We start from the raw sequence: 22215 nt of genomic DNA on the forward strand, positions 1-22215 counted from the left end.
TGAGAACTGGAATTAAATCTAAGCTATAACAATCTAAAATTAAAGAACATTAGCACGCCTGTAATGACATGGTGTAAACTTTCTACTATGTGGGCCCCTAAGGAAGTGATGATTAGGATTTTGTAATTGTGCAACCTTTCTGGAAATCTAAGCACTCTAAAGGAGGTTTAAGTGTTGTAGAGTCAGCTTGGCAGAAGCTGAGCACCAGTAGTTGTGCTTTCCTCCCATTCTTCCTTCGGTGTTCCTTCTGAAAGAGGAAAGGGGGCTTTGTGAGCTGTAAAAAAAAAAAAAAAAGTCTAAATCACAACGTGACTTTTTGACAGAAAACCTTTTGATCGGTGTTTAGAGAGGTATCCATTCCTATTTTGCTTGTTTGTATAGGGATCCCTGTATAAACGTGCCTTTTAAAGTAATTTTAAATCTCCCCTGGTAAATTCAAGATCAGAGCTCCACTGAGTTAGTCCCACAGCTATGCATGCTAGTTTATGTTCACTTGACTCTTCAAAAGATCAAGAAATAATAATAATACTAATAAAAGACGTATGCATTTCCACCATTATATGTCATTTTCATGTAAAAAGTAAATATAGTGTAATACAAATATTACAGTTTTTTTAAGTGTAAAATATGAATTACGTGTCAAGTAAAACAAACACATGCCACTAAAAACTGCATTATACCACCCTGAGAACTAGAGTCGATATCAGTGTGGAGCATAGACTGGGAGTTGTTTGAGGAGATAAAACTTTGGAGGCGTATTAATCCTCTGTCATGCTCTAGATTTTCTTTAGGGTTCCTGGCGGCAAAGTGTTTAACTTTATAAATGCGCCATCGTTATATTAGACGTACCGATTGTTTTTGCAGTGTAATATACATAAAATGTAAGCGCAAACATTTTCCGGGAGAAAAGCCGATACCCTATTTGAATGGATCCATGCTTGGTTGGACTCCGGTTTAAGGAAGCTTGTCCGCCCGGCAGTCGGAGCGGAGGGGCACTCGACGGCGAGAAGCTTCAGGCGCGGTGTTAGCTGCTGACTGACACCGAAATAGCTTCGCGACGGCTTTCCGAGCATCTTAAACCAGCGCAGCAATGTGCATATTGTCGCCGTAACTCTCGTTCTGTGTCATATTCAGGTGAGTAAAACTTGAAAATTGCCTTCTTTGTGGCTCAATTTGTGTGAAGATAGCCCAGGCTAGGAGTGTACGCTGTGGCTCAGTACAAAGGCTTTCTTTGCCGGAGAAAATGCCGGGGCTGCAGCAGCCGGGAGGCCCGCTTGTGTCTTTCAAGTCACCGACTAGCCCTGCTTAACTCTCCCAATGTTTCACATCGCTTCCTCCATTTCTCGGCCAAACGTCGCGTTTCTGCTCAGTCTAAACGCACTTAGTGGCATTACTTACGTTCTAGCGGGTTGTGGACCGAGTGCTGTGGGTTTTGACAACCGTGGCCGGTGCGAAGAAACATGGTTGCTCTGCGGAGTCTCCTAACGATGCAAGCCGGGCAGCTGTGCACTCCGCGCCGCTATAGGGTTACGGGGACAGCCGGGGTTGGTCTGCTGAAACCAGGAAACCGTCCCGTAGCGAAAATACTGACAACGGCACGTTTACTTATGAAACACGGAAAATGTTGTTCGTGAATTGTTGGTATGTCTGGCGAAAGTTTCTTTGTATACATAATACATGAAACAAAGTTGGCGTAAGACTCCGGTATGAGGCGTATTTGGCTCGGTTTATAGGCTTTTTTTTCAGTGCCGCGTCTTTATTGACCCATTCTGCTTACGTAGTGTTACTTGTACTTTCTACCGGGTTCAGCGAGTTAAACGCAGTAATCGGGATGGTTAAGAGTTTAGCCTCGTAGCTGGGCTATAGGGGGGCTGGCTGTGCACCCCTGTAGGCTGCAGACTGAGCTGGAAGGGCGGATTTCCAATTTGTGCAAGCAGGCTAGGCTCGGGCTCCGCGACTCATCCAGCAGGTTGATTCCCGAAGGCTACTTGATGGTGACGGGACCCTGCAACGTTTATCTCTAGTTTTAGCCTAGTTTATCCCTCCATATATAGAAGGGCCAAGGTCCCATCCTATAACTGTGGAACCTGACACTTGTCCGGACAGCCACTGTTTATTAGTGTGTCAGTTTTAATATTCTGTCCTCTCAAATGTGTTTGCATTTTTAACAGAATGCAAACAACCTGTAATGTCTTTAAGTAACATATCAAAAACGTCATAACTTTATTGTAACTACACCTGTACTACACTTATGATAGGTCCAGATCAGATACCGCCCTATCAGAGCAAAGGAGTTTCCTAAGATACCTTGTTTAATTAGAAAGGTGCATTTCTAATGCACTAAGTACACACCAGAAAAACTCAACAGCTGACTTCTTGGAGGGACCTTTAGTGCACTCCAGCCTAAACCAGATAAAATAACACTCACCTGTCACTCGAAACAGGCACAACCCTAACTTTAAGCCTTAATATCAATGAGTGTTTCTAAAAATGTGCATGCCAGAGATGCGGCATGAAGAGTGGTGAAAGACTGCTATACTGATCAAAGTCATAAAGATGTTTATTTCTGCTGTAAAGCTGTGCATTCTACAAAAATTGACTCCCTTTTGGAGCGAGCCTCAAGTGGCCATTCCAGAAACTGCAGTTTAGTGCACTTCCATAGCCATTTGAGAACAAAAGTCAGCTACACCGGCCTGTTTCCTGTTTTTAGGACACATTTTTTCTAAAATGGAAAAATTTTAGAAAGGCAAATTTATCGCTAACAACTGAGATATCTTTGATGTGACAAGAACCAGCATCTAGGTAATTCCTGGTAAAACAAGAAAATGGAAAAAGGATCCCACATCAAAAGTGGTGAGAACTCCTACTTTAATAAGCACATAGAATAGAATAGAATAGAATAGAATTCAACTTTATTGTCATTGCACATGCACAGGTACAGGGCAACGAAATGCAGTTTGCATCCATCCAGAAGTGCTTTAGTGATATAGATATATTACAATATATATTAGCAATAATATAGATATGTGAGTATATTACAGAAATGGGTCTATTATGGTATGTTATAATGTACACGGTATGAAGTATGTTGTGAATATTCTATAACTATAAGTATGTACAGGCTGTAGTGAGTACAAGCTATGTACAGGATATGAACAGGATATAAATATGAAAAACTATACAGAATATGAAATAAATAACTTTACAGAATCTGGGATATACAGCTATACAGAAATGGGAACTATGCAAGTTGTAAACAGTTGTAGGATTAAAGATTATCGAATGTACAGAATGATTATTTACAGAGCTATACAGTAGTGCAGTTAAGATAAGTGAGATATGTGGATAATTTCTACAGAGGCTATATAAAGTGCTAGTGGTTGTGAGTGGTGGTTCAGTCCATGTTATTATTGTGTTTGAGGGTACAGTTGTCCATTGTGGGTGTGTGTATGTTCAGTCCATGAGTTTAACGTGGGTCAGATGTCAGGAGGCAGAGTTCAGGAGTCTGACAGCTGTGGGGAAGAAGCTGTTCCGGTACCTGGTGGTCTTAGTCCGGAGGCTCCTGTGGCGCCTCCCAGAGGGCAGGAGGGTGAAGAGTCCATGTGATGGGTGACTGGGGTCTTTGATGATTTTCCCAGCCCTTTTCAGACACCGCTTCCTGTAGATGTCTTTTATGGCAGGAAGTGGTGCTCCGGCGATGCGCTGGGCAGTTTTCACGACCCTCTGCAACGCCTTCCGGTCCGAGGCAGAGCAGTTCCCGTACCAGACTGTTATACAGTTGGTCAGGATGCTCTCGATGGTGCAGCGATAGAAGTTCACCAGGATGTCTGAGGACAGGTGGTTCTTCCTCAGAGTCCTCAAGAAGAAGAGGCGCTGGTGAGCCTTCTTGACCAGCTTGGAGCAGTTGGTCGTCCAGGTGAGATCCTCGGAGATGTGGACTCCCAGGAACTTGAAGCTGCTCACACGCTCCACAGCCGTCCCCTTAATGTGGATGGGTGGATGTGGGTTAGCATTCCTCCTGTAGTCCACGATGAGCTCCTTGGTCTTCTCGGTGTTAAGCAGCAGGTTGTTTCTGTTGCACCACTCAGCCAGACGATCCACCTCCTCCCTGTAGGCGGCCTCATCGTTGTCACTGATGAGGCCAATCACCGTGGTGTCATCTGCAAACTTAATGATGGTGTTGGAACCACCAGCAGGTCTGCAGTCGTGGGTGAAGAGGGAGTAGAGGAAAGGGCTCATCACACAGCCTTGTGGTACACCGGTGTTCATTGTGATGGTAGATGAGCAGCGGTTATCCAGCCGGACATGTTGGGGGCGGTTGGTCAGGAAGTCCAGTAACCATTTGCAGATGAGGGAACTGATACCCAGGTCTGTCAGTTTCCTGATGAGTTGTGAGGGGTGAATTGTATTGAATGCTGAACTGAAGTCTATAAACAGCATTCTGGCGTAGGTGTTGTTGTTGTCCAGGTGTGAGAGGACAGAGTGCAGTGCGATGGAGACTGCATCCTCTGTGCTCCTGTTCTGGCGGTATGCGAATTGGTGGGGGTCCAGGGTGGGGGGGAGACAGGATTTGAAGTGTGCTAGGACCAGCTGCTCTAAGCACTTAGTGATGATGGGGGTGAGTGCTACTGGGCGGTAATCACTGAGGCAAGATGGGTTGGAGTTTTTGGGTATCGGGACGATGGAGGTGGATTTGAAGCAGGCCGGTACCACAGCGTGGGCCAAGGACAGATTGAATATGTCTGTGAGCACTCCTGCAAGCTCCCCAGAACACGCTCTGAGAACACGCCCGGGGATGCCATCAGGGCCTGCAGCCTTGTGGACATTGATCCTGCTCAGCACCGCTCCTACATCGGTGGGGGAGAGAGTCATAGGTTGGTGGTCTGGCGTCATGTCTGCTTTGGTTGTGGTTGTGGGGTTCCCTCGCTCAAAACGAGCATAAAAGTTGTTGAGCTCGTTGAGGAAGGAGACATCAGAGGATGCGGGGGAGGGTTTGGTGGTCCTGTAGTCTGTGATGGTCTGGAGTCCTTGCCACATGCGTCGGGGGTTGGAGTTGGAGAAGTGTTCTTCTACCTTCTTTTTGTAATGGTGTTTGGCTTTTTTGATGCCCTTCTTTAGATTAGCCCTGGCTGTACTGTAGGCGTGTGCATCTCCTGACCTAAAGGCAGTGTTGCGGGCCTTCAGGAGGAGACGAACATCCCGGTTCATCCAAGGCTTCTGGTTGGGGTACATGGTGATCCGTTTCTGGGTGGTGACACTGTCTGTGGTTTTGGAGATGTAATCCAGTACAGATGAGGCGTACTGGTCCAGGTCTGTGTGGGTGAACATATTCCAGTCTGTGTTTTTAAATCTGTCCTGGAGCACTGCGTCTGTCCCCTCTGGCCACACTTTAATTGTCCTCACAGCAGGTTTCACACGTTGGATGAGTGGTGAATACCGAGGTGTGAGGAACAGGGAGAGATGGTCCGATTGTCCAATGTGGGGGAGGGGTGTGGCTTTGTAGGCTCCAGCCAGGTTGGAATACACATGGTCTAAAGTCTTGTCTCCTCTGGTGTGGCAGGAGACATGTTGGTGGAATCTGGGGAGGACTGTCTTTAAGTTGGTGTGGTTGAAGTCGCCAGCAACAATAAAAGCAGCCTCGGGGTGTTTATTCTGGTGTTTGTTAATGGCTGCAGAAAGTTCTTTCATGGCCAACCTAGCATTAGCGTCGGGGGGGGGGGGATATACACGGCAGTGAGTATGATCGAAGTGAATTCTCTGGGGAGATAATAAGGTCTGCATTTGACCATTAAAACATAGGGTCTTTGATCTAATGGAAATATTTCTGTAAAGTAACTAGTAGCATAGTGTTGCAGTATTTTTGCAATGTATTGATACAGGGACACCAAATATCCATCCATGCATTCTCTTCAGCTTATCCTGGGTGTTGGGGGTAGAGCTGGGCGATAGAACGATAACGATATGTATTGCGATATAACTTTTACTCGATAGAGAAATTAAGCTATCGCGATAGACCTCGCCGCTCTTGTCCTCTTAAAAAAAAAAAAAAAAAAAAAGTCAGCCAATCCAAATTAAGTAGCGCAGAGCCGAACCAATCACAGCCGCAGCGTCACGTTGCGTGACTTGTTACGTACAGCACAAGTGCCAAGCCGCATGTGTGTTTGTTTGGGAAGCAGCCAGCGGGTAATGGAGGAAATGAGTGTGCCGACTAGAAAAATCAACCGAGCGTGACCGAAGAGAAAACCGATGATGGTTCCAATGCCGGAGAGATTGTCGAACGGAAGAGCCATAGAAGTTCCGTAGTGTGAAGGTATTTCGGCTATTTCAAGTCTGACAAAAAACAGAGTAGCGTGCACTGTAAATTGTGCCGAAAGCAAGTCTGGAAATACAATAAACTGGTGCATGCGTCACACTGTGCGCCACGTTATTGTTTCGGTGAAATGAATTTCTACAATACTGTTACTGTTAATTCTACTCTCTGCAGTGTTTAAATGCTTACATATACACACAGTTACTGTCCGTCCACACGTACGACTCTGTTCTGCTTCTATGCCCCAGCTTTGTTTACTTTTTCCCACCGAGGCTTCTAGACTTCTGATTGGCCAACATTTCTGCACGGTTAGGAATCTAGCGCCACCTGCTGCTTTGGCATGTTCATAGCAGCGTTTTCCTTCATTTCTGCCTTTACGTGTGGACGGGATTATTTTTTAAAACGAAAACGGAAAATCTCCGTTTTCAAAAATACCCGTGTACGTGTGGACGTAGCCTCAGTCTCTGACTGGAAGCGCTAATTCGTCATTCGGCTTTTGTCAGACTAAAGTAACTGTTAAAACTGTTTGAAAAGCTCAGCTATACAACAAGGAGAGATTGAGAATTTCCTTTTAGTTCTCAGTTTATTTGATATTGACAAAAGTTAGTCCGTTTTGTCTGTTATTCTGTAAAACAAACTAAGATTTATTTTTAGAATTAATATTTTGTTTCTAAGTGGAATTGACAATTTAGTCTGTTTCGTTTGTTCTATTTTGAAACTTAAACGCTTTAGCGGCTGCCTTTTGTGTAGTTTGCAATATTTGCCTTTATTTATCTGAAAAAGTCTCATGTTCCTTAAGTACATCTACCCTGTTGAACTTATTATGGGAAATAAATATTTAAAAACAAGCTGCTGATTATTTCACATTTTACTTGTGAGCAACGGCACATTTAAATCTTACAAATATAGTTATTTGGCTTATATCGTGATAGATATCGTTATCGCCTGAAATGAAAAAAACATATCGTGATATGAAAAAATCTTATATCGCCCAGCTCTAGTTGGGGGGTTTATTAAATAAATTAAAATACAATGATGACAAGATGACTCGTCTCATGCACCACCATCCTGAGACAACGTTAGCCTAGCAAACTTGTATTAAATTGGATCAACCAAACAACCATCCAACACACTGGTCTTGACAAGTATTCTTTACATTGCAAATGTACAAAAAATGACACAAGTAGGGAAAAAAATATACCGCGTCCATTATTGAATGGAAAATAAATTAGAAAGTATTTTTCATGCTGTTAATTTGAGGAAATGAATTCAGTAATTGGGAGCCACAGAAGTATTAAAACACAGCTGCCAACATTTCACTTACACTCTGGATGTGCCTTGATTAAATGGTGGCCTCTGGATTGTTATCAAATCTTTGCAGCCTGTTTTATATTGAACTTTTTTTTTTTAATATTCTGGTTTGTGGGGGGGGCGGCGGGGGTGTTAATTGTTAAAATAGATGAGCATGCCACTCGGGTTGGTGTAAGATTGGATCGATTGCAATTGGTTGTTTTTCTGTCCGGCAACTGATGATGCTCTAGGCATTTTAGAAGGCTGCGCAGTGGCTTAATGTGTCAGCTGTAGACTCAGTTTTGTTGGGGTCTTTTTGTTTGCTTTTAAAGTGCTTTGCCGTTGATGGGTAGACTTAATTATTTTCAGAAACCTTCGAGCTATGATGTGTGGTACCAGACTTGAAGGAGAAAAAGTGGTCTGTAAAATCTCTGTGCTTAAAGTGACGGAATAGTAATTTTTGCTTTGTCCACCAAACAGCTTTAATGCCTGAATTATCAAAAAAATAACAAAAAGCAGAAAAAATGCACATTTAAAATAGATCAAATGGTTTTTCAGCTCAATGTCTATTAGCTGATTACTACTACTCGGGGTAAGGGGAAAGAAATCAGTATGGCATGATATTGCTTGTTTCGTGTGGCTGTGATGTATTTTTACAGGCTCACCTGAAAAACCTTCCAACACACTTATTTGACAAAGTTGCCTCCTATTCAGAGCAGGCTGATAGCTCAGTGACACAGTGAAAACAGGACAGCAACCTCCTTCCATAAACAAAAAAAGAAAATAAATTTTAAATGAATTTTTCATATAGTGCAACCGATTTCAACATGGGGTTTCTAAATGGTTTGCCAGAGATTGAGGGTGTTGCACACTCATGACCACTTTTGATTGCAAGACCATTGCACAGATTGCCTGATAGTAGGCAACCGTTCTACAAAAAGTTCCAGTCTAATCACTCTCAGATAAATTGTCAAAATTGTTGCAAATAATTGCTTTCCAAATAATGAATGCAGGCAGATTGTCATCATGTTGCCATCAGCCTACATGAGTCTTAAATGATAACAATTCGAGTGGACTTGACTCAACTGGCCACTGGTTGTTCTAAGTGTTCATTTGGACCCAGTTAAAGTGTAATACCAACAGCAGAGTGGGCCATAAAACAACAACCAATCACAGAAGACCCTTCAGATGATCTGGCCTACTATCGGATTAATCCCATCATGAGCAGTTTGGCATTTTTCTTGGCATGCTCTCATGGTTCAGCCACGCTTAAGTAATCTGAGGCTATCTGTGTGTATGTATTAAAGCTACAATAAATCATGACAGCAATATTGGGCATGAAGGACCTGATTTTCAGCTCTTACAGACTGTAAAATTTGAGTAACAGCAGTTTGGTTGGATGAAGTCTAATTGTAGTTTTAATAATCATCACTTTAGTGACATTTTTTCTTTCTGTGTTTTTTTTTTTTTTCTTTTCTTCATTACAGAGTGAAAAATGTAACTGAACGGAGTCCGCTCCGCTCCAGTGGTCGAGGACCTCACCCTACTTCACTAGAATGTACTTGATGAATGTACCTCCTGTCGCAGTGACGCAAACAGAATGGAGAACATGTGGCCCGCCTGGAGGCTATAGCCCTCCAGTTTGCTTCAATGACTCTGACACAGAGTTGTCCACAAGAGGCACACCTATCTCAGACAAGGTCCAGATGATCATAGAGAGTCTTAGAAGCACCCAGTCCTCACTCGAGATGGGCGACGAGATCGAGGGTAATGTGCTATCAGGACAGGAGGGTCATCCCCAAGTCTGCAAGGTTGCAGCAGGTTCTTATGTGGGAGTCAAGTCCAAAACTAAAAGCCCCAGTGAAAACCCACATGTTGACATTTCCTCGCCAAACATCCGTGAAAGCAGTGACTCGGATAGCGACGATTCTGTGGACAGAGGAATCGAGGAGGCAATACTGGAATACCTGAAAGAAAAGGATGATCACAAACGCAAAGCAGAACCGTGCTCGACTTTTCTCCCATCATCTAAAATTCAGAGAAGAAACCCATCCATTCCCGAGGTGTCCAAACAGCACAGCAACAGCGATGCATTCTTGATTGCGGGTAGCAATTTTTCAAAAAGCCTCAAAGTCGAGACCCCAGCAGTACCCACTGTCATACCTATAAAAAAGTGTATTAAAAACAAGGCATCTCTAAATGAAAATATAGTTAAGAACTTCGATTTGAATAAAAGCACAAACAAAAGTTTGGAGTGTTCAAAAGAGCAAGCAAGAAATCCCTCTAAACCAGTGAGTCTCATCAACAAAACTGTCAGTTACCCCGTCACGGCTAAGGTGGAAGACTCGAATGATTCCAGTAGCGACGACGGCATCGAGGAGGCCATTCAGAGATATCAGCTGGAGAAAAAGGAGCAGCAGAACACAGCAGAAGCTTTCGATCCACGTGCATTCAAAGAGGAGTCTGACTCGAGTAGCGATGACGGGATTGAAGAAGCGATTCGCTGCTACCAGCTTGAACAACTCAAGGAGAAGAGCGTCCTGACGCCATCGCTGCACAAGCAGAAACCTTTCAGTAAGTCGATAATACACAATGTTGCAAGTACAAGCGCAGAGAATATCAAAAGACAGAAGCTGAGGAAAAAGATGAGCACGACAGAAAAAGAAGTGAAATCTTTCCAGCCTACTCCATCTGTTTCTATACCCAAACCTACACTTTCAGACAGCTTGAAATGTAAAGAAAATGTATTTTTGTCATATAAAGTAGAGAGTTTGAAGGAGCAGGCAACCCCTGCCCCTCCAAAGGCCAATACAACTGCAGAGCTCATGTGTGCTGAGGCAATACTGGACATTTCAAAGACTGTCATGCCTGGGCCCTTCCATCATAGCGTTGGCCTTAGTGGTTGTGTCACCACTGAATCTTCCTTCCAGTCTTCTCTTCCTGAAAACTGCCCCTGTGAAGAAAGCAATGACAGCTCCATTGATAGTGAAGATGGGATTGAGCAAGAAATCAGGAAATTTCTCGAGCAGAAGGCCCAAGTGCACAAACAGGCACCCAGCTCTGCTGTGACTCAAGACGCTCAGGGTACAAATGAAATGGAGAAGGTAAAAGCAAATGAACCACAGATCGAAAAGAAACCATCGAAACTGTCTTTAAAGCAACGAAGAAAACACAAAGAGAAAAACATTTGTGTTTCCACCATGGCAGGGGCAGAGGACAGCGTTAAAGAAACCGCCTCTAAGCCTTTACCTGACCATACAAAAGAATCAAAGCTCTTGGCATTGCCCCAGAGAAGTCAAACACACCCTGCCACTGGATTACACAAGTCAGACCAAAGTGGAGACAAAAGCAGCTCTCTTGACAGCGATGAGGACCTAGACACGGCGATAAAAGACCTTCTGAAAACGAAAAAGAAATCAAAGAAAAAGATGAGAGACTTAAAGCGGAAATCAAGGAAGTGCCTCAAAGACGAAGACCCGCTGTTAGGAAATGCATTTCAGACCAAAAAGTTACACATTGACTTTCTTTCCAAGTGTAGTGATTTGAAAAAGGTGCAGAAAAGTAAGAATGACAAGAAGGACAAGCCTGGGCTGGGGAAAAAGAGCATTTCACAACATAAGCAAGTTTATAAAGGTAAGAATCACGAGCTGCATGAAGGTGAAACGGAGATCCTGAAGGGAGCTGAGCGTCCAGGCATCCAGTTTGTGCACACTGCGGAAGCCGCACCTCAGATTAAGGAAGACAGCAGCTCAGTAGACAGCGATGACAGTATTGAGCAAGAGATCCGAAGATTTCTGGCTGAAAAGGCCAAGGTTTCTACCGCAGACAAAATTAAAGATGGAAATATAGCCAGGAATGGTACTGTCACTATTTGTAGCTCATTTCAAGATAAAGACATTAAACAGGAAAATCAGCTGGCTGAGATTCCAACGAAAAGTATCAGTCCCCTCTCTGAAAAGTCTCATATTAGTAGTCCAGCTCATAATAGACTTCAGACACCACAGACTGTTTTTCCAGACATCTCTGCGGTCGGTGCACAATCACATCCCTCAGCCGGATCCTGCAGTCCCAGTCTTTTGGAACCAGCAGATGGGGCAGGGGCAGCTAGAACTGAGGAAAGGAGACCGTATATTGATAAAGGTGATGTCCACAACGCCACCTCACAGACGAAGAGGGCTCGACCAATTTTGAGTCCTAGCGTCGCTCATTCTCGCTCAGAGGCAATCAAATGGCGCCAGAGCCTCGGACTACCTACTCACGACGCGAGGACTCTCAGTCGGACTCCGTTCCACATCACCTCATCTGAAATCAGCGAGGGTGGCTCGGTAACACATCAGAGTGGAGGAATGGCCCACAAATTACAGACCCCTGTTACTGTTTGGTCCTCTGCAAGGACCAGTAAATCACCATTCCCCTGTTCTAAAGACACTGCTGGAAATACTACATTCACATCTCCTGTTTTGAATTTTTTTTCTGCTGCCAGACAGCATCCGAGGATGTCCTTTACACGGGATCTACCTGCCGGCCAGAGGTCCCAGTGCTCCATCGAAGGGGAGAAGGAGAGTACGGTGCATATGCCCAAGGACAAGAGTGTGTTTGTGGAACTGGAAGCTAATAGGACAAATCACGTCCAGGTTCAATGCAGGGAAAGAAGCGAGGTTAAGGAGAGAGCAAACTTACTAAGGGAGAAGAAGAGCGAAGGCGAGGGTATGAAGATAGATAATAAAGAAGTGCATCTAGGAAGAAAAGAGGAAGAGTTTATAGATGAGACAGATTGTGAATCAGGCCAGAAGAGAAATCCAGAAAAGAAGCAGGGCTTTTCCACATTGTAAGTATTTTTCTTTGACCACTATAAACCATAGTGTCATCATTTTCTGATTTCTCTAATGGTGTCCTGTCAAATATTATAGATTCTGATCGAGCTCATTGATTTATAAGGGAATGTTTATTGATTTTTTTTTTTTATCATAAAACTGACTTTTTTTATGTATTTTTACAATTTCACAGTTGTGGAACCACAATGAAAACTTTATATGTGCTCATAAGTTATCTGTTGTTGATCGTTTGAAAAGCAATACAGTGACACTTTCGTGCAGAAACGAATGAGCGGTAGAAAATTACATGTTCCTAAATATTTTTGCTAAAAAACAAAAAAGAAGACGTGACAAGGAAAAGAAGTCTCAGTTTGGCAGAATAACGATTTAGGTTTGAGTCCAAAATGTTTAAATTTAGGTTGCATCTTTTCCCATCTTCCAGTAGGAAACCCAGAGCCCTGAATAGTTACATTAGTTACCTTATTAAGACTTTAAAAGTAATTTACAACATCAAATTTAGGGATGGACCATTGAATAAGCCAGTACAAATCAAATGACACAGATGGCATTGGTCAGTGGTTATTGTTTGTGTCTCATCAGGTTTGTATAAACTGTTTAAAAAATATATATATATCCTGGACATTGGCTAGATTTTTTTTAAACAGTGGTCCTGGTATTGGTTTGAAATCTCACTGTGCATTCTTATTTATTGTAGTAGGTTTCCATCACTGCCTAGATTATGGTTTTCATTTATTTTACATGTGCAGGAAATCAAAATGGCACAAAGTTAAACGTCTGGGTGCTAAAGCTGCAGTGGTTAGGGTGAAAACATAAGTGAGAGAAAACCCCAAAACAATCATTTTTTCGAGCAAAAATGCCAAAACTTCCTAAAATAGGGTTATTTGCTGCATTTCATTTCTTTGTGTGTTAGGTAAGTGGGGTTTTTTCCTCTTCAATGTCAAATAGAATCACTTTACCTGAGCTGAGCAGTCAGTACTGAAAATAAGTTTTAGTTGTAGCCCCAAACAATATTTTTAACATGAAATTAAGGGCATAATTGTGTATCTAATGTTAAAAAAAAAAAAAAAAAAAAAAAAAAAAAGACCAATCAGATTTCAATACTGTTTAAACAAACCTTAAAATATATTTAGACTAAAATACAAAGTAAGTGAACTTTTTGGTTTATTGGTTTATTATTCCTCTGAATTTTCTCATCTGTGTCTGCAATGACACAATTTACTTTGTCCAGCATGTGCTGCACTCTGCACAGTGTATATCATTAGATCTTTTGACACTTTCACAACCTTTTCACTCAAGTGCAGCAAGTGTTTTTATACTGTCAGCACCATCTTGAAAAGTCTCCTTCCTTTCTTTTTTCCTTCTCACATTTGTCTTATTCTTTTAATCCCTTACCTCAGACTAATTCTGTGCACTCTGAATGATGATCATTTCAGTCAGTTTCTACTTTTTAAGTATAAAGCAGAAACAGCCACTATGTTTCAATTATTACTTTGACTCTTGTGAGCCACTTTTTTTGGGTAGGGGGTTGTTTTATTTTTAAGATACAGGTTACAGGTACAGGAACCAAGTTACCACCAACCTTTTGCTTTTCACACACAGCGCTCTTCTTGTCTTTGTCTGTTCTATAATTGATTTTCATGAAAGAAAATTTAAAGCCGAGTTGCTGGTGATAGATCTTCTAGTAGTCTCGGATAAAGTCTTGCTCCAGATTCCATAAGTACCACATTTCCCCCTCGCTGTCTTGCTAAAGTTGATATTTTGTGTGGCTTGTTTTTGGGGTTTTTTTTGTCATGTTAAAGTTTTCCTGGATTTCCTGTTTGAAAAAGGCTATTTATTTTTCTTTATGAAATAAAAAAGGCATTACTGAACATGCTGTGCATATCCAGTTTTTCTGTAAATATTTTGTAAGAAGTGTTTTTTTTCTTCTTCTTCTTTCTTTTACTCTTTCTGATGACAGAAATGTTTGCCGTGTCTTTTAAGTGCATCTGTGTAATAAAGATTGGAATCTGAGCAACAGTGGGCCTCTTGACTTAAATTTTATAATTTACAGAATTATTAAAGATTACTGCAGGAGTAGTCTGATGCATATCCTACTCTGCCTTTACCAGGTCTTTATCCAGTGCCATTGATCCCGGCATTACCTTCAGGCCTTGCATAGCTCTTACCTCAGAGGAGAGAGGCAGCATGTTCAACAGGAGATACTTGGCTGAAAAGTGCAAGAAGGTACAATTATGTGGAAACACGACAGCGTTTGTTTGTCAGTTACAAACATCATGATTTCAGTTCTTTATAAAAAACAGTTCAAATCCACAGTGTGAAGTGTGTATTATGCAATGCTTGCAGGAGAAAACTTCCCTCATTAACTCTTCTGTGCACGGCAAGACTGTGCAGCACGTCAAAAGGAAACTTCAGTTTGTTCCAGTAAGCGGGTATGTGATCGCACCCAAATGGTTTTGTCTCAACAGTGAACGATCAAACGCAAAGAAAACTCATCTGCAACTTGAGTTTCCTTGTTTGTTTGGTTTTTTGCAGGAAACTGGACGCGCTCAGCAAGCTCAGCATACACAGTGAGATAAAAGCTGGCTTTTAAAGATGCACCTGGAAGATGCTGCCTGCTGTTAGCGCGTGTATGGATTGTTGAAAAACTATTATGGACCCAAGTGTTTATGTATTACAGTTGTTGTTGTTTTTTAAAGTATTTAGTAAGTATGTAAAGTTTTGGTAAGTTCTATAACAGTACTAAGGGCATTAAATTTTAATTTTGGATTAAATATGGATCCTGAACTCAGGGATACCTTGAGTATTTCAGCATTTATCTTAGCTGAATTCTTCTATTTTTTCTCGAATGCACAGTAAATTTGATTTGGGGTTATATTGTTTGAGGTACCATATATTTGTTCTTATCCTCATGATGCCACTGTTGTTTTTTGTTAGAAGTGGCGTCTATATTTACAAACATTTGTTTTATATTAACAGTTTTTCTTCTTACAACAAGCATTGGCTTATGTTCTTGAATACGTTTCATAGCTAAATGACACAAGAACGGTACTGCCTGTGACGCTCCAACTCTTTCAATAAAGTTGAGCCGAGAAAAGGTGGGTTAATGGGTATTGTAGTTTTTACACAAGCACATCACGACAAGCTTCTACTTTGCGGCATTCTGTGAACTACAGTTGCGCAGTCGCAGTTTGCTGACCTTCCATGGTTCTGCAAGCATGGCTGTCCGGGCACTTACGAGAGGTAACTGAAAACCGTTTACAGTTTTTTATTTAGAAAATAGTTCAAGGAAAATATTCAGAAGATTTAGAGCCAATCCAACATTTTACCTTGTGTTTATTTCTGCGTTTAGTTTTGAGTTTCGTGTACGCTACGCTACAGTTTAGCATGTTAGCCCACAGCTAAATGCTGTATTACAATATTACAATATTCGCTTCATGATAGTTAACTACCGATGTTTTAACTTTTTTTTTTTTCCATATTTAGGCCTTTTAGGGTTCCGATACTCACGGGCTGCCACCGTAGCATCCCCCTGTGGTGGACATCACTATGTGACAGCACCGTCTGCGAAGCCACCTCAACCCCAGGCTGGCGATGTTACAGGTGAGCTAAATAACGCAAGGGCGTCAACACTTGGTTTTTGTTTTTTTCAAGAATTTTATTTATGTTACTACTTGTCATTTGTTGTTGTTGTTGTTGTTTTTCCTTATTAACAGAAAAAATATTAAACCAGCCCCTCGAGAAAGCAGACTTTTTTCGTGTGGCTGAGCTTTTCTCCTTGAAAGACTTATTCGACGCCAGAGTGCATCTTGGTCACAAAAAAGGTTGCAGGCACAGGTTGGTGTGATATTTATCTCAGCGTTTTAGTGCGCTGCACCCCCGTATATTTACAAATTGTTTGTAGTCTGTAATTAAATAAGCTGGAGACACTTGTCTTTCTTTGTGGGTCAAGGCTTTATAACTTCTACCTTAGTGTTTGGGGGGGGGGGGGGGGGGGGTCGGGGTCCTGTGGGGTTTAGGTATTCCCAACATGTGAAACTAATCTCACATGATAGAGGCGTGCTCAGTCACTACTTGGCACATGTTAGATTTTATACCTTCTGTCTATTGCTTAGTCTGTCTGCATATTATGCAATGGCTGAATAAAGTATAACTTTTTTATCTTGAACAGTGTCATTTGCCCAGAACTCCTAGTGGTAGTCTCCTGTGGATAAAAAGTGGGGAGTTATTAATAATAATAAAAAATGCCATAAATCTTCATGCTTTAAACCCCTCTTTATTAAATTGGAAGTTTCTGTTTGGTAACACTTCTGGTTATTAATGGTAACAGCAAGCATAAATACCACAGGTCCTAGAACCTTGAAGGAAGAGATACAAACTTGTTGTTTTAATACAGATGGCATTTCTTTTAACTATTCCATAACTAACCTATTGTCATTAAATGCTTCTAACAGAAAGCTCCAGCAGCAGGAAATGTTTTGGTTACTTGGTCGATCATTTCATCAGGAATGTAGCTATTAGAGCTATGTTATTTTATTCAGCAGTAGTGATTCAAGTGACATTTTTCTGAATTATAATTCCGTGTTTCTAGGCTCATGGAGCCGTATCTCTACGGCTGTCGTTTGGATCATGACATTATCAATCTGGACCAGACTATGGAGCACCTTCAGCTAGCCCTCAACTTCACCGCCCACATAGCGTATCGCGGTGGCATCATCCTGTTTGTCAGCAGGCGGCGTCAGTTTGGCCATCTGGTAGAGACCACGGCCAAAGATTGTGGAGAGTATGCGCACACGCGGTACTGGCAGGGCGGCCTCCTCACCAACGCCAACATCCAGTACGGCCCAGGAGTCCGCCTACCGGATCTCATCATATTCCTTTCAACTCTCAACAACGTCTTTCAGCAGCACGTGGGCATCAGAGACGCAGCCAAGATGAACATTCCCACAGTGGGTGTGGTGGACTCAAACTGCAACCCCAGCCTGGTGACGTACCCCGTGCCCGGGAACGACGACACTCCAGCTGCCGTCGAGCTCTATTGTCGTTTGTTTAAGATGACCATCAACCGTGCCAAAGACAGAAGGAAACAGATGGAGCTCATTCATGGTCTGTCAGCGCCCACCTCGCAGATCTCATGATATTAATACTTAAATTTAAACAAAAAAACAAGAGACGTTGAAAAGCCTACATTCTTTAATCTGAAGCTCATCAACTGTGTAGTGTATCCTGTTTTATGTTGATACACTACAAATTTGAAATAAATTTTGGCTTCCTCCTTCCATTACACATCTGCACTTGGAAAACATCTGGTTTAACAGTCAGTAAAATATGGCTCAAAGTTAACATTGGTGCAAATTTATGTGAATATCACAGCTGTAAATCGCTGAAATAACAAAGTGGTGATCCATTGTTGAAATCCTGGCGTGGGAGAGTGATGATCATTTGCAGTTGCAGACTGAAAGAAAAGTATCTGAGTCATTTTCACAACTGTATTTGCTCTCTTGCGGTCTATGTAAGTGTTTAGGCCATGAAATGTGTTTCTGTAAACAAAAATACCTCTGCAGAAAGTCAGCCAAGTGATGCAGAACATAAGCAACCTATGAACTACACATGAACATTAATTAAAAGCAGTTTCTGAAAGTGTACACTGAAGTAATGCCTGTTCATCTAGTTAGGAATGAAACAAGCAGGATTAATACATATATACATACACTGGAGGGATGCAGCATCATTTAAAGAAGAGTATACATGGATATTGAATGAACTAATCTGAAGCCTTGAGTCTTTAATGTGTAGCTCATCAGCTGTATAAGTGTATCCTATTTCATGTGACGTTTGCGGCAGTTGGTTAAGTTTAGTTTCTCCCAGCTTCCGTAGTTGTATCCTGTAGCGACCTTCTATGGCCACGAGGTGGATAAGTAGCTGTCACGTCAAAACGGTGAGTGGGTGTATGTGAGTGGGAAGAAGTTTATTAGCTTGCATTTTATGATGTACTACCACAACGGTCGACGTGTTCCTGCATATACAGTCATATTTCAGTTGTTCGGTTGTTTGTAACCGCGGTCCGCAACAAGCAGTTTCAAGGTTTCAGGCTGACGCTCGCGAGCGCCGACATGTTTAACAAACCTGCAGACTGACTGTTGGAGACGTCAAGAGCAATCACAATAGCAAAGCTTATTTCCTTTCAAAGCCTTATTACTTATATCATTACTGCTGTTTAAAGTCGGTTATTTTTCTCGCACGCTGTGAAACACAAATCCTACACTCTAATACAACTTGCAGCCTTTATCCCAAATGCATTCCACATTATTACTTTAAAGCTTAATTGCCATCGTTTGATTCTGCTAAGTAAGCATTATTTTGTTTGCTGAAGTAAGATTTTTAAGCTAATCGGGGTAAAATAAAATGAGTGTCTGAGATTCGAACTCATACGATATGTAGGGCTCGTCCTTTTGCAGCTGATGGCGGGCTTGTCGGTCTCACAATTCTTGTGAAACTGTAACTAGATGTATGGGTAACAGTAACATATTAAATAAGTTACTGTTTAAATAAATAATTTAAATAAGTTCCGCTTTTTTGTGTGTAAGTTCTTCCAGTCAACTTTTTGAAGGCGAGGCAAATGTTCACATGAGTCTTACTAAGAGGAACGAAAACGTTAAGGCCACAGACACAGGGGGCTGGTCAGGGTAAGTGTTTTTTTTTTTTTTATCAGGTTAGTATGATGGAGAAGAGTGGTAGGAGATAGGGATTTTAACACTAGCCCAGGCTTGTAATCTTCCTGTACATTAACGGTAAGTGACTAACATTTGTTAGTCAAGCAAGTTATGAAATGAACTAAAAAATTAATAAATAAATACTCACCAAAAATGTTTCAGCTAATTGTCATTTGAACGAATGACTTATTTCTTATTTGCAGATGTACCGTCCAGCTCTTGGAAAACAGATTTTAATGAACCAACGAAAAACTTCCATTGGTATGTAAAAATATTTGCATCGCTGTGATTTTAAATGGAATAGTTTCGTGTGTTGTTTCATATTTGGTTTATGTATGTTGTGTCCAACTTAATTTTTTAACTGCTGTGATACAAGAATTTTGCAGATCTGGGATAAATGAAGCATATCTTATTTTATTTATTTTTTTTTTTGTTTATATAGATAAATATGAGGAGAGAAGAGGTGCCATTGCTTTACCTTCATGCAGATGAAGGCGGTTGAGCTGAAGTGAAGGCCGTTCACAGGATGGTAACAGGTTTTGTTAAAAAGCTTTTGACTCTTTATTGCCCCTTGAGACGCAACCCTGGCTCCAGTGCCTCTGTTGCGCAGTAAGTCGGCAGAAAGTAACGGGCTCTCGATAGCTCAAATCCACTCTTTCGTGGGCTTTGGGTATGGAACCGGGCCAGATACTTACTCTCAATCTACCATGAAGGTGTTGTGTTCCTGCCAGTCAGTAGTTGTGTGCTATTTAAATCAATTTAACAACTCTACCTTTCTAAAGCTTATTTTTTGTATACATGGTCTCATTATGGATACATTCAGTCAGATTTATAGCTGTGTATCTAACAAAGTGGCTACTTAGTATATAATGAATATATTTTGAATGTAACAAATGTATGTATGTAGTCCTCATTGTCCATAAATGACAAAGAGGACTACATGACAGTTTTTGGCATACAATTTTGAATTGCCTTTACAGTTAATTGGATTCAAATGTCAATGTGAATGTTTCCATTATATAGATGTCAAGGTTTGCACTTTAATGGTTCAGACACGCTTGTGGAGCAGCAGCGGCTTGGCTTCAGGAAGGTACGAATTAATACTTTTGCTCTCATTCAGTCTGCCCATTGAGGCATTGACCCTGTGACATAGTGGGACTAGGAGTCCAAATGTCTGCATCATCTTAGGCTTCAGTCACACTGATAAACCCCCTGGGTAACCAACACGAAGCCGATCCAGCAATTTGAATTCTTTACATTTCAGGATACTGTTCTTTAACCCTCTGGGGTCGCCGGATGCGCTGGCGACCCCAGAGGGTTAATAAACGATAAGAATTATAGATATTGTGCTTGCAACACTGGGATTTCATAAATGAATGAATCGCTTGGCTTGCAAAAGTATGATGTCACAACAATGTGATTGGTCACTTGCAATGTTGAACCTGGAACAACATTTATTATGATGATGTGGGAACAACACCAACACGAGGATATCAGATCATCCAACCAGCACTAGTGAGGGAAATGTCTCTATTCTGTGAATAGTTGCTGGGTGAAATTTGCTTCAGTTGCTAGCAGGTTATGTCAGTTGCCAGTAGTTTGTTTGCGTGCAAGATGCCAACTTGTTTGCAAACACCTAGTACTCACTAAGCAGCAGTGAACTGTGAAAAGTGAAACAAACTAGAAACAGAAAACACTCACCTTCAAAGTAAAAGTGTGTTAGTGAAATGTGTCAGTTGCTGCAGTAAGGCACAGCTTTTACTTTGAAGGGGAATACTTTCTGTTTCTAGTTTGTGTTTCACTTGTCACAGTTTCCTTACTGCTCTTTGTGTCTTTCACAAAAACTACGGGTAGCCTATTGCTTTGGTAATTAGCCAAAACAGTCGCAAGGAGGGGTTTTTTGCACAACCCTCTTTGCAGCCAATTTCACTTAACAGCAACCAATAACCTCCAGCCACCAACCACCAAAGAGACAAACATTTTCCCTTTGTGAAGTACAACATACAGGTTTTTTGCAACCTGAGAAGTGATGAAATGCTTGTTGAAACTTGAAATGGACATAAACAAACTCCTACATGATTTGTCTTCGCAGGTGACTACCCAGTGTGCCTCAGGGTTGGAGACGATGTTATTTCCAGGAGCTCTAACGATTCCTCACCACCTGACTCCTCCATTCAGCTTGCTCTCTCTTCATTTCTTGATTTCCTGTTCGAGCATTTCATCCGCCTTACTTCCATTAGTTTGTTTTTCTTTTGCTTAACTGTTGAAGACATTGTTTTTTCAGTTGTATTTTTCATTTTGATTACGTGCATATGAAGCGTAATGTCCTCGTTGCGCGTAATCACATATGAAAGATTACTTTGGCAATTGCATTTGTGGTGAGTGCTATATCAGCTTTTCCCACAATCAAATCACTCTGATGATCATATGATAAAGGCAAGTGTTTGTGTGTGTCGATCCATTCCCTAGGAAATGATGATTTCCTTTCCTGTTTGCTCACATTTACAAACGGAAAATATGTAATGGGAGCTTTTACTTGACTACTTAGCTGGTGTAGAATTTGACATGCATGAAACAGAAAATGTAATAAAATAAATTGACATGAAATAAAATTATTTTCCTGAAAGTTGTAAAATGTCTGTTTTAAAAACAATATAGCTTAATAGGGAAGAGCAAAACAAACAAAGTTCAAAGAATTACTGATGAAAAGACTTAATTACAGAGGTATGTAAAAATTAGGAGCACTAGAAAAAGACTGCAAAATTAAATAGAATTCATTGTAGTAAAAAACAAGGAAAGCAAATGTCATCATGCATTGAAGTGGCTCAGTGTGAAGTGTAGCACACGGGGCAAAAATGACTGCACACAGACTAATGTGGGATCAGTGCTGAACTTGAGGCAAGATCAGAAAGGTTTTGCGTTATGTAGGAAAGATTGCCTGCGTCACTCTTTGTTCAGTTATGTTATGGTTCGGCAGCAAATGTCATTTCCCCACCTCTGAGAGTTGCTTCCACTGTTTTTTCACCCAGACCACACTTAGATGATCCACCTGTTCTTCCGGCAGGTAGTG

At 41.5% G+C, this 22215-nt stretch overlaps 2 protein-coding genes and 2 long non-coding RNA genes across 4 annotated transcripts in view; 3 read left to right on the forward strand and 1 right to left on the reverse strand.

Moving 5' to 3' along the window:
- LOC309711853 overlaps window positions 1-22215 on the reverse strand; it is a 50299-nt gene that overhangs the window by 14624 nt on the left and 13460 nt on the right. The gene's annotated exons all lie outside the window — the stretch shown is intronic.
- Window positions 707-15531, forward strand: ppp1r26 (protein phosphatase 1, regulatory subunit 26). The gene is made up of 5 exons (XM_082542361.1): window positions 707-1134; window positions 9088-12428; window positions 14544-14658; window positions 14779-14864; window positions 14968-15531. Exons 2-5 carry the CDS (start codon window positions 9157-9159, stop codon window positions 15023-15025), a joined length of 3531 nt encoding a protein of 1176 aa, XP_082398487.1. The 5' UTR covers window positions 707-1134; window positions 9088-9156; the 3' UTR covers window positions 15026-15531.
- On the forward strand, window positions 15587-18077 carry mrps2 (mitochondrial ribosomal protein S2). Its single transcript, XM_082542366.1, has 4 exons — window positions 15587-15675; window positions 15919-16035; window positions 16149-16269; window positions 17024-18077. The coding sequence occupies exons 1-4, from the start codon at window positions 15651-15653 to the stop codon at window positions 17568-17570; spliced, it is 810 nt and encodes a 269-aa protein (XP_082398492.1). The 5' UTR covers window positions 15587-15650; the 3' UTR covers window positions 17571-18077.
- LOC309711851 lies at window positions 18377-21771 on the forward strand. The gene is made up of 5 exons (XR_014278114.1): window positions 18377-19118; window positions 19349-19406; window positions 19588-19674; window positions 20169-20235; window positions 21238-21771. It is a non-coding gene; the product is annotated as an uncharacterized lncRNA (long non-coding RNA).

This window comes from Aulonocara stuartgranti (genome assembly GCF_965226115.1).
Source record: "Aulonocara stuartgranti genome assembly, chromosome: 7".
NCBI classification, from domain to species: Eukaryota; Metazoa; Chordata; class Actinopteri; order Cichliformes; family Cichlidae; genus Aulonocara; species Aulonocara stuartgranti.